The 15,904-nt window shown below is 34.4% G+C and overlaps 5 protein-coding genes across 5 annotated transcripts; 1 reads left to right on the top strand and 4 right to left on the bottom strand.

Moving 5' to 3' along the window:
* LOC104774139 (peptide deformylase 1A, chloroplastic/mitochondrial-like) lies at positions 292 to 1,458 on the bottom strand. Its single transcript, XM_010498808.2, has 3 exons — positions 1,018 to 1,458; positions 845 to 934; positions 292 to 739 (listed from the first exon to the last, which is right to left on the bottom strand). The coding sequence occupies exons 1-3, from the start codon at positions 1,441 to 1,443 to the stop codon at positions 431 to 433; spliced, it is 825 nt and encodes a 274-aa protein (XP_010497110.1). The 5' UTR covers positions 1,444 to 1,458; the 3' UTR covers positions 292 to 430.
* LOC104774135 lies at positions 3,035 to 3,531 on the top strand. Its single transcript, XM_019243466.1, has one exon. The coding sequence runs from the start codon at positions 3,184 to 3,186 to the stop codon at positions 3,397 to 3,399; it is 216 nt and encodes a 71-aa protein (XP_019099011.1). The 5' UTR covers positions 3,035 to 3,183; the 3' UTR covers positions 3,400 to 3,531.
* Positions 3,816 to 5,431, bottom strand: LOC104774130. Its single transcript, XM_010498799.2, has 3 exons — positions 5,036 to 5,431; positions 4,835 to 4,940; positions 3,816 to 4,250 (listed from the first exon to the last, which is right to left on the bottom strand). Exons 1-3 carry the CDS (start codon positions 5,188 to 5,190, stop codon positions 3,984 to 3,986), a joined length of 528 nt encoding a protein of 175 aa, XP_010497101.1. The 5' UTR covers positions 5,191 to 5,431; the 3' UTR covers positions 3,816 to 3,983.
* LOC104774127 lies at positions 7,624 to 9,171 on the bottom strand. Its single transcript, XM_010498796.1, has 4 exons — positions 9,024 to 9,171; positions 8,328 to 8,441; positions 8,116 to 8,195; positions 7,624 to 8,017 (listed from the first exon to the last, which is right to left on the bottom strand). Exons 1-4 carry the CDS (start codon positions 9,074 to 9,076, stop codon positions 7,821 to 7,823), a joined length of 444 nt encoding a protein of 147 aa, XP_010497098.1. The 5' UTR covers positions 9,077 to 9,171; the 3' UTR covers positions 7,624 to 7,820.
* On the bottom strand, positions 11,919 to 13,221 carry LOC104774118 (ethylene-responsive transcription factor WIN1-like). Its single transcript, XM_010498787.2, has 2 exons — positions 12,908 to 13,221; positions 11,919 to 12,647 (listed from the first exon to the last, which is right to left on the bottom strand). The coding sequence occupies exons 1-2, from the start codon at positions 12,985 to 12,987 to the stop codon at positions 12,107 to 12,109; spliced, it is 621 nt and encodes a 206-aa protein (XP_010497089.1). The 5' UTR covers positions 12,988 to 13,221; the 3' UTR covers positions 11,919 to 12,106.

The raw sequence follows: 15,904 nt of genomic DNA, 5'->3' as shown, positions 1-15,904 counted from the left end.
GCAGAGAAAGCGGCCGATCGTAAACAAGATAAAGTTCGATGCTTTCCCCTTTGCTTTGTAACAGATGTACCAAATCTGCTGCATTGATTGGAATTGGAATGAACGGCTCTGATTATGTTGATTGATTGATTTGATTTAAATGTTTTATTTAGTAGCTTAATAATATATTTACTGGACCATTTCACCGCCGCAATCCACGGTTTCGACCAGACCACCGTGTCTTGTCCGGATCAAGCAAGATATCACATTACCAATTATAGATAAGCTGGCTTTTTTCATTGTACTAATATATGCTGGCTTAAACTATAATATTTTCCTCAAAATGAAATTCTTCAATCCGACAAAGTTTGAGTCATAACTCAATCATGGAGAGTTTCATAGTAAAAGAATCAAAACATAATAAGATTACAACTTCCTCTTGAAGACAATGTTATTGAGGGCCGAGTTTAGGACAACCCTCAGCTAGAGGCAAGTCCAAGTTGTCGACTGTCCTAAAAGTGCGTGGTACCATCTTATCAACATAAAGATTACCATCCAAATGATCACACTCATGTTGCAAAATCCTTGCTTGCCAACCTGAAGCATTCACTTCAATCTCTTTCCCTTGACGATCGAAGCCTGTCACTACCACCTCAAGGTATCTCTCCACCGCAGCTCTGAATCCATTCACACTCAAACATCCTTCAAAGAAGAGAGCCTTCTTGTTGCTCCTCTCCTTTAGCACCGGATTCACCATCACCTAATAAACCAAACCCACCAAAAAAATTCAACATTTTTTTGTTTGTCGTAATCTCAATTGTAACAAACAAACAACTCCAAAGAGCACTCTAATACTAGTATTTACCATGAGATCAAAGGGACGCCTTTCTTGAGCAAGAATCTCATCCTTTGGTGCGTAGCTTATATACTCTTTTGTATCTTCCAAAACTATAATCTGTAATGTATCACAACATTGAATAACAAATTCAATATATATCTTTCGCCTTGAAAATGCGGGAATTAAGTTAAAGCAGTTACCCTTAAGGGAACACCAATTTGAGGAGCAGCAAGGCCAACTCCAGGAGCCAATCTCATGACTTTAATCATATCATCAATTATCTTCTGAATACGCTCTGACCCGATTTCTTCCGGGTCAACTTCTCGGGCTTTCTCGTGCAGAACCGGGTCTCCAGCTCCCACTATATCCAGTAATTCCACTTTCTTCTTCTTCTCTCCCAGACCCAATAACCAACCGGCTTTTGTCGACAGGGATGAGGAAGAAGAAGGCAGATTGTACAGCTTACGGTTCAGCAAGTATGAGGAACCGGGTCTCGTGACGGGGAAACGGATAGAGCGACATGTCACGGCGGCGGAAACCGGAAGTAGACGAAGTGATACTTTGAAAAGGGTTTCCATGGTGGCCGTCGCTTGGTCTCTGTAAAGAGTAGTAGTACCATCGGTCATTACTTTGGAAATTATGTCTCTTTGGGCCTATTACCGCTCTTTCGGCCCATTATTGTAGCAGCCCAATTGTAAAGCTTAATATATTCTTGAAGTTTTAAACTAATTGGATCAACTTTTATGGAGCAATCACTTTGTTTCTTGGGTTTGAGTTTTTTAAAAGTGTAGTAGTAAGCAAAGTATTGATCTACTTAGGTGTAATATTTATATCTAAATCCTTGTATTAATTGTCTTTTTAATTTGGCTTTGCATTTATAGAAACAAGTAGCATAATTGTGTTTCAGTTAGCATTTTGTAATATTTCAGTCAGATTCTGAATCCTTGTACTAACTTTAATGTCTGCCAAATTAGTACTCAACTGTAATAAAATATGATAATTTAAAATTTTGATGAGTTTCAGAAATATAGGTTGTATGTATATAATAGATATAATCATATACTATTATCTATTTGTATGATGTGGCTATCATTTGCATATTAATATTATCTTGTTCTATATTGTATCTAGAACTATTGTTAAGTTATAATATTCCGTTGATAATTTATTTATGCATTAAGCACCGAAACATTCTAACTCGTGCGATTATATATATGCGTTAGTGATCATATACAGAGCTATCCACCACAGGCCAATTACGTACGTAATTTAAAATGTAAAGAAAAATTGTAATAAATTAAATTAAATTACATTAAATCAACGAATAACATCCCAAACAAGTGGTGATTCAAATCCAAATATTTAATTTCAAATGTGTTAAAGTAATGAATTGATACTGGATTATAGGCAGTAACGGTTCATGATCTCAACCACGTACGTTGGCTTTGAAGTTTACACCAATATTCTATTATATCCGGTATAGCCGTATATGTATATACAGTATGATTCAACGAATGTGCCTAAAATTCATAAGTTTGGTTAGGAGTTAGGTACTTAGGTTATATGTTAACTTAACTTAAGCCACATGACCTCTTCTTTGTTAGTATTTTATTGTACTTCTTGGCAAAAAAGAAGCGGTACGGGTTACCGGAGCGGCGACAATGGGAAGAGTGGGCGGTGAGTTAACAATGTTAAATCTCCAATGCTAGCTTAAGCCATAATTCGTGCGGTACTAAAAGAAAAAACAACTAAGTCAAATTTCTTTTGTTAAATGGTCAAATTTTATATATAGCATTTTGGAATCTTGCTTCCTTGTTTCTCCTAATTAACAAAGTCAAATTCAATATGTAGTTAGGCAACCTCTTTTACATTTAATTTTTATTAGATTCGATGGATGTATTATATCCAACAATTTAAAATAATATTAATTTAATGCATGCCAATATATATTAGTTTTTCTTATAAACCACCCTTAAAACAATAAGTCGAGACTGTAAAACCAAATTGTTCTAATCTTTGTGCTGGTAAATTTAATTTAGTTGCAAAAGTATTAGCTATCCTCCATGTGCTTATGATTTTTGCAGAGTACAATATACAAGTCAATAGAATTAAAGTAGAGGCGGTGCTTCCTCTGGCTCTGAGTCGCGTATATAACTTGAGATTCAAGATTCTATTATTCCTTCAACATTCAAATATGGTTTCCGTAAAGAGAAAAAGTCTTCTCGATGGTTTCCTTCAAATCTTATTATTTTTTAAATTTAAAATCCCCTATAAATAGATAGGTCTCGATCGGATCATCTCCAACATCTAACAATTCACCAGGAAACACAAGCACTCTTAAACACATACATTGATACATATCCACCATGAACAACAACAACAAGAAGATGATGAGTTCCGCAAAAGAGAGTGGTAACGGTACCACTAACATTGTTATAACAGAGACAAGGAATAAGAAGGTGGAGAGGAAGGCATCGATGGACGTGGACAAGTGCGCTGAAGCTTTCATCTCAAAGTTCAGAAATCAGCTTCTTCTCCAGCGTCTCGAATCCATCGAAAACATGCTCTCCCGAGGCCCTTAATTAACACCATTTATCAATAGTCCAATACACACATGTATTCTTTATGTATTACTTCTATTTATTTCTTTTCTTTTCTATACACTGTTATAAATCATAGGATTCCAACGTATGGACGATTGATTTATGGCTTTAGATCGTTTTTTTCTAAGACCTTCTTTCTTTTATATGTGGGTTTCTTCTTTTTTTTTTGGGGGTAAAATCTCTGGTCCTTTTTATTATTACAGTATATCAAAATTTTCAACCAAAGGGAATGCGAGTTTGTCTATCTAGAGGAGTTTTCCGATCCGAGCCAAACATGTCTTGCGAATACTTCTATACGAACTAGCTTGGAAAGGCTCTAGATAAAGCATTTTAATTTCTTGATTGCATTGCACAAAAGCGTCAATTCGAAGCAACTAAATAAACCAATACGCACATATATGTAAGCATTATTTCCCTTGATTATATTATATAGCATGTTGACCAAAGAGAATGGTCAATTCCTCGAAGGGAATCACATTCGCTGATTCACATCGGTCTCTTATTGATTACAATCAAATCAAGCACACTATTAATACACACACACAAACACAACAGAGATGCGCCTAAGGGTGGACCACTTGGTGGATATGAGTCTGCTGCGGTTGTGGCTGCACCATCTGGTGGAGTTTGACTCTTGAGCAAGACCGAGCCATTCCTCCTACAAGGGGAACTACAGGGAGGCTATCACAGTTGCAGATCTCGATCATGAAGCCATCAGGGTCGTGGAAGAAGAGCTGGTCCACTTGGATCCCTCCTTCTTCTACTAGCGCCCTCACATACTCGATTTCCATATCCTCCAGCTTCTTCTCCACTGCTCCCATACTCTCGCACTGCATTTCCACAGTTCACAACTCCTATTTTTCAGACTAAAGTTCCTCTAGTAATCAATATATACATATATGCCAAAACAGAGTAAATACTATATACATTTGTGATCATTTTAGTCTGAAAACCAAATGGTTAGTTGCCTAATCTTTAGTATCATTTCTAAATGAAAGAAAAGGATGCGCTGATTGTTTGAGACCATGCAAGTGGTTTGTTGTCAATAATCGGAACAATGAATACGTCTACCTCATAAAAGTCTTAACTAAAGCCCTACATTCTATTGTCCTTTTTCTCTCGGTCTCTCTTGTCTCACAAATTCAATTTTTCTTTCATTGATAGTTGTCATAAATCACATGATCAAACTATACCCTTCAGCGTTTAGTTAGGAGCTTAACAGCTCAGTATTTAGCCACTTTGGATTTTCTTTCATGACAAACAAACAAAATCTGAATCTGTGTTTTGCACAAAAAGATACATAAATCTAGACATCTAAATACAGAGCACGTATAACTTATGCTTAAAGAGTTTAAAATCACACAAAAATATTGAAAAAGTAGGACTAAATCGAGAATGACAAAACAAAAATAACCTGGAAAGAAATGTGATTATCCTTGGGATTAATGGCAGTTTTCTTAGGAAGTTTCTCCGGTTCTGGGGACCGCAGGAGATGTATTCCAATTCCATGACCAAACAACCTAAACCCCAAAAAAAAACACACAAACATTTAATTACAACTAACCCATTTATTATTTTGATATATAAAATATGGATAAACTAAGAGAGAGGGTACCAAGCTCCTTCAAAATTTAAGGATTCAGGTCTTCTGATCGGGATGAACCCTAACACCTTGTGGTAAAAGCTCATAGATTCATCGACGGATCGGCACAAGAGAGAGACGTGGTTCAGTGACGTGAGATGCAATGGGTTTCCTGCGTTTTCCTTCATTTTCCCAAGAAAAAATTCCTAAGATAGGGAGAGAATTAAAAAAAACACACACACAACGCCACCTCTGATCAACAATTCAAAGACAAAGGTGTCGACGTTAATACAAGCGAGAATGATTGAAAAAGACGATTGCGGAATGATGTATATACATGTATGTAATATATATATAGTTGTGCATGTGTAGAAGCAAGGGTAATGGGATAACCACGGAACTTATCCGATGATCAAAACACACTTGGCCAATGATGGTTATTTATAGAAGGCGTCAAAGCAATTCGTTATTTTTATTGATTTTTAGGAATTAATTATTTTAGGACTACTGTATATAAGAAAAAAGATCAGCATATCATTTTTTTTTAATTGAAATTTTAAGTCATGTATTAACTCTTGTTTATATGACCATCAAACTCATATATAGATCAAATAATTTAATTTAATTCTATTGGGTTTTATAAAAAAATATGCATAGCAATATTATTATCAGTTGAATTTTATTATATTTTAAATTTAGTAAAAATATTTAAATGATATGAATGGAAAGTTATTTAAAATATATGCATACTATAAATAAATATATATAACTAATTATAATGGATAACTTGAATTTCTGTTTTTCCAAATAAATAAATATGAGATACCAAACCAACGTTAGTAATTTGTCTAGTTAAAAATATTTTAAAACTAACAAAATATATGTATTGTTTTGATAAAAACTAAGAGATATACGTCAAACTTTAAATAGTAGAAATCTTAAAAATTTCCTTGATTAATTCGATATAAAATTTTATTAAAATGAAAAATCTAAATGTGTTAGTCTAGTTTTAATCATAGTTTACGACCATCAACATCATATCCTAATGAACGTACCAAACAAATTCGGCCTATTGGAGCATATTTTACCGTAAGGAGGAGGTTAGTCTTTTACAAGTTGAGTATGTGACGGGACGTCGATCGATTTCGATATGTAAACAAAATTGACAGTACGATAAAACTATAAATAGTTTGAAATATTTAAATTGGTTAAAACAACAATAAAAAAGAAAAGAAAAACGAAATGAAGATGTAGTCAATAATTGCAACTGAATTTTAGATCGAAGGAGGTTTAATCTTATGGAGTAAAACGTAAAAGGAATATGATTAGAAGATGATTACGTAGGGGATCAAACGACGACGACAACTGCTACCACATGACTGAAAATGATGTGATTGGTAAAGAGAAAGGTAGAAACAGGGTTGTGAACCGGGAAGTGTCAGGATGAGTTCAACACGTAAGGACCCAAAACAAGCTGACTCGGACAATCACAACTCCTCGTTTTTTTTTCCTTTTAACAACACGAATAATATTTATGGGACACGTCAGCATAATTAACATTTGTTGCCGTGTCCAGTTCAAATTGGCCTGTCCCGACTACCAACTTTGTGTTTGTTTCTTTTTGGCAACCCCATTTACCAGCTGATTTTGGTTTGAGGATATTTTGGAAATTTTCTTTGGGCCAACACCAAGGGAGACGCCATCACACTATATTTGTTTTTTGATGTTTTATCTTGGAAATTTGGTGAAACTATTTAAATTTATATTTTCACGTATATCTCTATAGTTATATAGATTTATAGCTTTCAAAACTAACTCTTGACAAAAGAAAAAGAAAAAAAAAATTAACGTTGGCAAACTTTAATAATTTGACTAGTTTCAAATAATGTATATTTTGAAGAGAAAATGTGATTAAAACTAAAACACCAATTAAATAAAAAATATTATTTTAATGAAAGAATTTTGTTGTTTTTTGCAGTAAAACAATATCAAGTCTCTTTGTTTATTGTTTTTTAAAAAGTTTGTCGGCAGGTCTTTGTTTATTTTGCAACACATTTACATCGAGAAATTCTTTTTTGGATTTTAGGATGACTGTTACGTTTTACCTAATCTCGCATGAACTTATGATTTCATTTTATAAGTTCATCCATGCCCCATAACTTATAATATGCTGAGATATCATTAAAATGTGTTGATATGATATTATTATATTTTCAGTGAGGTATAGATCGTCACTTACTTCAACCAAACATCCATAGTCTTTTTTTAAAAAATTTACTTTGGACTGTCACTTTTTCATCTATAGCCTTTTTCTCTTGTCGAAGGGTCAATATAACCTAATTTGGGATCCAACTCAAGATTTAATAATCCTTTTTTAACTTTCTTTCTCTTTCACATCTTAAATTATCGATTTAAATATTGGTTTCACTAAACACTGACACACATATAGTTTTAAACATACTAGTGCATCAGCATGCATATTGCATACTCCAAATTACACGTTTTTCAACTAACAAATATGGTAGGCCCATTATTCATGAAAGGGGTAGGCCCATTATTCCTGAAAAGGCTTTAATTTTAGTAGGCCCATTGTTATTTTCCCATGTATGGAAGAACACAAATTACACAAACCGTTTCTTTAGGTCTTCAACAAAACTACAAAATGTAATAACACTACATAATGGACTGATAGAACAAGAGCAGTAGCTGAATGTGTTGATAGAAAGAAAGAAGTGGTTTAACAAACAAACATTCTGTGGAGAAGCAGAAATGTCTAAAGAGTGAGTAAACGAAGAATGTATGGGTAGGTTGGACCAAATCAAACCTCAGAAGGAGGTTTCAATCTAATGAGTCGCTTGATCCTGTCTTTGTCAGTGTTCTCGAGAAGTCCGTTCCAAACGATTTCATCAAGACACAAACAAATCCTTCCATATTTATCCAGAAACACTCGCTCTGTTGGGGGCTTTCCGCATACGTCTTTCACAGCCGCTGTTATGATATATATGGTTTCTGCCACTGCACCACACAACAACACCAAAAAAGCAGCACAGATTCAAAAACTCTGAGTGAAGCAGAGATCAGTTGGTTAACAAAAGAGGAGAAAAAAGGCTTACAAGCAAGTTCATCGTACTCGTCTTTGCCAACAAGGAAGATGCTAACATCTCCAAGCATTGTGTACACTATATAAACAGACCTGCACCCAAAAAAAAAAAAAAAAAAACTCTCGATTACTTACTTACATGCCCAAATGATGTTTTATTGGTTTAGTAATTAGCTACAAAAATGCCACAGGGAGAGAGTAGAGGTAGTAGTTTGAAAGTGTTACTTATGGCAAGCGACAAGAAGCTCTTCGTTTTTAACGCCTTTGAGATTATCTGCTCCCAACTTAACCAAGAAAGTTCGCCAGTGGAGCCGTTCCTCAGCTGGAACTCCATTGAACCTACAAGAATAATTAAAAGGCTTCTGATGATTTGCTACTAACTACTACTATACAAAAAAGTCACTCACATGTATTGCAGAATGAATATCGATTTCAGCTCTACTTGTTGCAAGCCAAAGTCCACAAATGTTTTTTTTTTTTTTTTTTTTTTTTTTTTTTAGATAAGAGAACACAACTGACATAGTTATAGCATCAACAACATCTATCTAGCACTGAATAATAGAAACAAAGCAAAATGCATCACAAACATGAAACAAACTCACATTCTCTTCCAAAATTCATATGTTGAATTTGAGATAAATCCAATTCGACAGTGTAGAGAGAGGAATTGAAATCTAATTTTCAATCATGAGACACAAGGAAGCATGAAGTTAAATCGAAATCCCTAAATCTGACAAACTATGTCAAAACCCAGATGAACACCAGATCCACAAAATAACATCAATGCTCGAATCGGTTCCTTAATAAGAATTCAGCCAAACAAGCCAATCATACTTCCGATCAAATTGACAAGCTGCGGAAATAGATGACAAGATCTGGGAGGGAAAGAGAAATTGGGTGGGATCTGAAGAGCGAACCAACCTTTCGATCAAAACGTTCCCAACGGAGTTGGCGAACAACACTGCTAGGATCATGATCTTCCCCTCTCTTCGATTTCTTCTTTTTTAGCCTCTTTCGATTCTAGCTATACTTCTCTTCTTCTTCTACCTCAAGACATATTCTTCGCGAATTACTCAATTAAAACGACAGAGGGACCTTTTCGTAATTCTACATGCATTCGAACCTTCTCTTTCAGAATGTGGGTTCCGCTTATTGACAATAAAAAATCCTACAGGCCTCTCATTTATTGGGTCTGAACTGAAATAGCCAAATCTGTTAAATGAATAATTGTACCCATGTCTTTCTTGTTATTTTTTTTTATTCTTTTTCCCTGCCCTTTAGTAAGAATGTAAAAGACGGTATAAAATGTTAGTAAAAAGACCAAGTGGAATGTGGATGTATAGATTACTTGATAAGTTAGTTATGTTAGATATATTATTATGGAGAAGAGAAGATGTTGATAGTTGAAAAAAAGGGGAGGTCAACATCAATGTCGAGTATAAGGAAAGGTGTCATTGTTTCAAAAAAAAACTATCAAGAGAAAGTAGAGACCACCTTTTTCATTCTTGTTATCTTCATTATTTCCTTTTCTTCCTCTTTTTTTCCACTACTTGCATGTTATACTACCCTATTTCTCTGTAAATAAGTTGGCTTTTTTTAAAAAGTAATAGAAAACAAAAGTTGTATTGTTATATACAGTAGTTGTGAATGGTTACAGTGAAATAGGACAAGTCATAAAGATGAGCACAAACAAGTACAAACAAGCTACTGTGGAAGTGAAAGTTGAACCTCTTCCTTAACCTAATTCGTTTTGCCTTCACCCTTCGATTGTACTCTTTGAATCCTCAAGAATCCTTAACTTAATTTATTCACTCTTCGTTGGTAACAATTCAACCTCCCTTTTCCTTTTCTCAATGTGTGATGATGATGTAGTATCAGTTTAATTAAGTTCCTCGCTATTTCTGTATATATATATTCATTGATGTCACGTTTGTGTTACAACACTTTTGGATTTTATTTATTTATTTGCATATCTTTAATCGTACAAATTTTGGTGGACAAATATATCAAAATGGTTGATTTGGGAGGTTTAAGGAGGATTCAATCATCGTCGTTGATGCAAAACGTCACAATTAGACGTTGATATGATTTCACATGGTAATACATGATGCATGGTGTGCGAGTGCGATTGATGATTTATATATACAAATACAGAACAGAAATGAAAGATACGTCCATGATCAATAAAAATCCTTTGGTTTTTTAAATTAATGCACCTTCCCCTCTCGGTTAGACAAAGTACGTTTTGTAGACGACTAGAGTAGTCTTTTTTCTTTTCGTTTGTCTAACTAAGCATCTTCTTTTCAAACTCTTGAAATATATGGATCTTCTCTGTATAACAGAATTATTAACTACAGTTCGTAAAATTACAATTAGCCGTCTCGAATTCAGAATTCATTTAATGGTCTATTGATCTTCAATCCTCGATCGGTATTATTCCGAGTATACGTACCCCATAACGAAGGTTCAATAACTTTGAAACAAACAAAAATGCATTTAGAGTTGCATTTCTATTATTATACTGGCTATAATACTAAAAAAAATATATTCCTTGAAGCTTAATTACGGCAAAATACAAGATTCTGTTGCGAGGATTCCTGGGAATGCATTGTGTAAATTGTATTCAATAATGTTGTTGTAGACCATGTAGTCTAGTATATAGTATCATCATGCGTGCAAAGTAAAAATTAAAACAGTCTCAATCAAAAGAACAAATTTTGAATGCATGTGTTTTGTGGGGATACATGATATATTACAAACCTAATTTCACCAACAATTTAATTTTCCTGGTTTATTAGTTTATTTTAAAACAACGAATGAGGATATATATAACACATCAATCAAGACTATTTAGATGTGCTTTGTTTCACATACATACTTAATAAAATTTTGACCCAAACAACTCCAAAAAAACTTAATTAATTAGGAGAGAGTGAGATGCAGCGAAAATATTAGGCCCCGCAAAATCGCTAGGTCACCATCTCCGCCTCCGCCTCGATTAATGACTAATCTCCGCCTAGCATTGATTATCCAATTATGCATGTCTAGTCTGATTATTTTCCGCTTAATTTTGTGTATACCAATTTTTTTAGAACCAAATAAAAATCAAACATAAATATTTTTGTGATTTAGGCATTTAAATTAAGAGATTATGATGTTTTACAATAACTAATATATAACTTTTAACAAAAATCAGAAAATTTTCTTTTAAAATGATGTTTTATGTGTTTACCATAATTTTAAAGACAATACTATAGTTTTATATTTTATTTGATATTTTCTTTTTAACATAAACAAAAATATACATATATTTAGTACAATATATTTTTATTTTATTGTTAATTTAATAAAATAACCCTAAAATTAGTTCCTATTTAATTTCCGATTTTCTTGCTAGGCGCTAGGCCAACCTCGACCGTCCAACTAGCGCCTAGCAATTTCTAATACATCTATAGAATAACTTACATAAGAGAATTATGATTTGGTTGATGAAAACAAACCCTATTTTCTTCCTAACCCAAATTCAGTTCAACGATTCAACGTTCTTTAGATAAATACTTTTCTGGGTATCCGAATAGTTAAACGAAACTGTAGCTGTATTAATGATCTGATTACATTAGAAATTGTATTGTAATTTCCCTTTGACTAGTCTCATTTAATCAGGAGACAAAGTCGCCCTCATTAGAAGCTTTGCTATAATTTCACGTCCTAGGCTTATCGTGTAGTACTTATGTAAACATTATTTTATTTTGTTATTATTATGCGAGTGCAATAATAAGCCTACTAGAGACTCAAACATAAATAAAAGGTCACCTCTGGATTTTAGTTACAAATATTAATACTTTATTTGATACAAATGTGGAAATATGAGAAACAATTTAGCTAACACATTTGAATATAAAAACGTACGATATATAAAATTATAAAATATACGGTATATAAGTTGATTATTATGGTTGTAAACCAGAAATAAAAACAGGTGCATATATGCAAGCAAATAATATTTAGTTGGTATTGAGAAGCTCCTCTATCATTTGCAAAGCAACCTTCTCCTCATCATCCAACCCTTCTTCTCCGCCGCGGCCAACCTCAACCTCAACCTCAGTGGTCGGACCAAGATCTTCTTGAGGAGCTTTACTAGTAGTCTCTTGGGAGGAGGATCTGGCGGGACCGAGCTCGACAGTCATGACCCAGCTGGAGTCGGACTTGGAACCGGCTCGTTTCTGCCATACTCCGATGTGGGAGCTGGCAGTGTCGAGACGGAGGCAGGTGAGAGAAGGGGATGGAGATTTGCAGCATTTCCTCAGTTTGGCGCTGAGCATGGAAGAGAGCGATGAAGATGATGAGGATGAGGATGATATCGAAGACGAAGATGAAATATCGGTTTTGCCCTCGGCTGTGTCTCCGGTGTTGGTGTTGTTGTTGTTGTTTGTGAGGGGGAAGTTGGTCTTGGCGTTGCGGCCGCTCATTAAAATAGCAGCCTCGTCGTAGGCTCTTGCTGCCTCCTCCGCAGTCTCGAACGTCCCCAGCCAAATCCTCCGTTTCCTTTTTTATAATCATCATGCATGTCAAAATTTAATAACTAAGCATGGTACGGTGTATATAGTCAAATTAAGCATAACTTATTGATAGGTATCTAAAATTGTAGAGATCTCAAAATGGGGTTCATGTGTTAGCTAAGGAGAGGAAAGAAACTATGGGAAGCGATCATGTGTATATATATGTATGTGGTTATGTACTTGAAAGGATCAGAGAGGGGAAATAAATGTATAACGCAGAAAAAAGGAAAGAAAGAAGATAGGTACAATAGAGGGTGGCGAATCTCAGCGACCCAGGAACCCCAATGGCGTTGCCTGACACCTCTGAACTTCTTCGTCTGTACCATTCTTACTTACTCTGTGTTGTTTGTCAGAGAGAAAATAGGAACTTGATGATGAGTAATATATGTATGATGGATGTTTGGTAAATGGTTATAATATTGTGTATATTTATATACATAGGTTAAATTTTGGTGGATGAAAAGGGCTGTACTTGTTCTTACTCTTATTACATTTGACGTCCTCGCTATTCTATTATAGAGAGAGAGAGAATTTAGTTGGAGTTGTTGGTATAGAGTGATTGCTAGTGTGCGAAGGATGGTTAAAAGTATAAACAATTTAAACTTCGAAGGTTGGAATCGTATATATGTAGAGAGGCACAAGTTGTACAAGTATCACATGGCCGTGTATATTGTTTTTAGCATATACACGTACATCCTAATCAACCGTCCACATCATATAGCTACGTACGTACTACGCCTCTCTCTGTTTAATTTGATGCTTGCTTATATTTGTTTACAACTTCGTACGTAAGTATAAGCCTTTTGCGTTCACCATTAACTGCAAAATTTTATATCTAAGCGGAGTGGTAATTAAGACCGAACATATATTAGTCCATATTAATGTTTCATTATATATATAATACTACTATATGTTGGTTAACAACCAACACTAATTGCTAAACATTGTCCAAAATCAATCCAATCCTCTACACATATGATGATGTGAACATCTCCACGATATAATGTAAATATTATACAATTTGTAAATCGTATATATATCGTCGATCTATAAGCTGTTACTTTTTGATACTTGATTAACTAAGTGGGAGTCAATCTACAGTAGTGAATTTTGAGAGGATTAGTAAACCGTAAAATGATTGCCACTTTAAGGAAACACGTAATAAGCGCTGGGAAAAGTGGTTGTTCACTCGCGATCAAATGTAAAACAACATACACAGAAGGAAAAGTTATATGAAATTAGGCAACATGTACAACAAGTTAAAAGTAAAAGAAAGGACAAAATAAAGATAAGGGGTGGTCCATGAATATATATATATATATATATTGTGTAATTAGCAGAAGGTTTTGTCCACAACCACAAATTTAGTTGGTAACCGTACACACAGCGGAAGCCCTAACTGTCGACGGATTGGGTCCAGATTAAGGCAAGTTTAGGTGTCAATCTCATATCTATTTCCTTATAATTTTTGAGCAAACATCTTTAGCCTAATGTATGCTTATATTTAATATAAAATATATAAGATGGTATATACTTTTTTGTTTCCGGGCTGTTAATTAGCTAGGTGGTGGCTGTTTTATTCACAGGGTCCCCACACTTACATGAGTCCATGACCGATATTTCATAATTGTAGTCTCTTCATTAAATCTTGTTCCTATTTGTGTTTGGAACTTGCATGTGATGTTCTTTTCAATTATATATCCATGCCTTTTAATTTAATGTTTTCTGTTTACCTTTGCTATAGACTTTACTCGCTACTTATAAGTTTGGATGTTTGATGATGTATAATACTCATGGCATATAGTAAATCTTTTTTTTTCTTCCAACGGTAATAAAATCTTGAATATGACTAATTAATGGTTCTTGATATATAGCGTTTTACAGAACCTCTCTTAAAATGTTGCGTTTTCAGAATCCTTGTTCAAGTCTTAAATCCCGACGAAAACGATTTACGAATCTTAACCAATATTTTTTTAAAAAACAAATATGGACTCCTAGTAACAGGATGAAATTAACTTACGTATGATGATACTTTTTACTGGGACGATGGATACTAACACAAAACTTTTGAAACACGAAAATCACGTGATTGAATTAAAACTCGAAAGAGGAAAAAAATTTGCAAGAGGGACACCCAAAGGTGTTTCAACCAAAAGGCAAAAGTTGCCTAACAGCGAATTTTACGGGTTTAGAGCACAATTATCGGTCATCCCCTGAAAATGGGTTGTGAAATAATATTTTAGTAACATAATATCATTTAATTTAAGTTTTATTTGTTTTTAGAAAATCAACCAATCAAAACATGACATTTAGCAAAAGTAAAATGTGAGGGTGTCTTAACGGGTCTCGGCAGAGACCTTATCTATTTCTTTTTCATCAACTTTTTATTACTTTTTGATTTTTTATTAGCCTCATCCTCATCCGAGTATGACCGATAAACATGCTCTTATGAATCCTTGCGTATTTTGGCACTCACTTGCGTATATTACACGTGTTCTGATATTCTCTCGTGTGTGAACCAATTTGGCCCACTTGAATCAGTATGGGCCTAAATTGGGCCGTAATGATGTCCACATGTTATAAGTTTTACAGCAATGGCGCGAAGGACAGACAGGTAAAGAAGGTGACCAACCCTTTAACAGAAGTGATCTGTATCAACCCAACCATTGAGGTCTATCAAAAAAACACCACCAAATGCCACCAACCGTTTCCTTCTCCTGTTTGCAACTGATAACGGTCAACTGTCAATTTTACAGGTCATTGTTTTCCTAAAATTCGAACTTGTTTGTTTTGTTTGGTGTTCTCTATGTTCATTTTTCAATTTTTTCTCCATAAATTCGTTTGTTTTTCATTTTCTAGCTCTTTATTGTTTCTTTTTTTGGTTGTTCAAATATAATTAAGGTTAGATTATATGTTGTGTTTCATACTTACGCTTTACGTTTCCGATTCGTCATGAGTGATTTGGCTTGATTTTGATTAGTCTTGTCCAAAATCATCCTTACAGCTTTCTTGGATGCAAAAGAGTGGACATTGATTGTGATGATGGCCTCACGGGTTAAGCTTTCACCCAAGCAGTGTGGTAGTTTCTGAAGGGGTGGAACCTCATCTGTTCATATAAGAAAATTTTAACTGCTTTCATATTCTATCAGCTATGGTCATGGAAATGGAAGCAGTTTATAACCGCAGCGACCACTGCGGAATATGTTGAAAGGCTAACAATAACAGAAAAGTGCATTGACAAGA

This window comes from Camelina sativa, chromosome 3, assembly GCF_000633955.1.
Source record: "Camelina sativa cultivar DH55 chromosome 3, Cs, whole genome shotgun sequence".
NCBI classification, from domain to species: domain Eukaryota; kingdom Viridiplantae; phylum Streptophyta; class Magnoliopsida; order Brassicales; family Brassicaceae; genus Camelina; species Camelina sativa.
The sequence above is the reverse complement of the archived record's forward strand: the minus strand, read 5'-3'. Positions and strand labels throughout refer to the sequence as shown.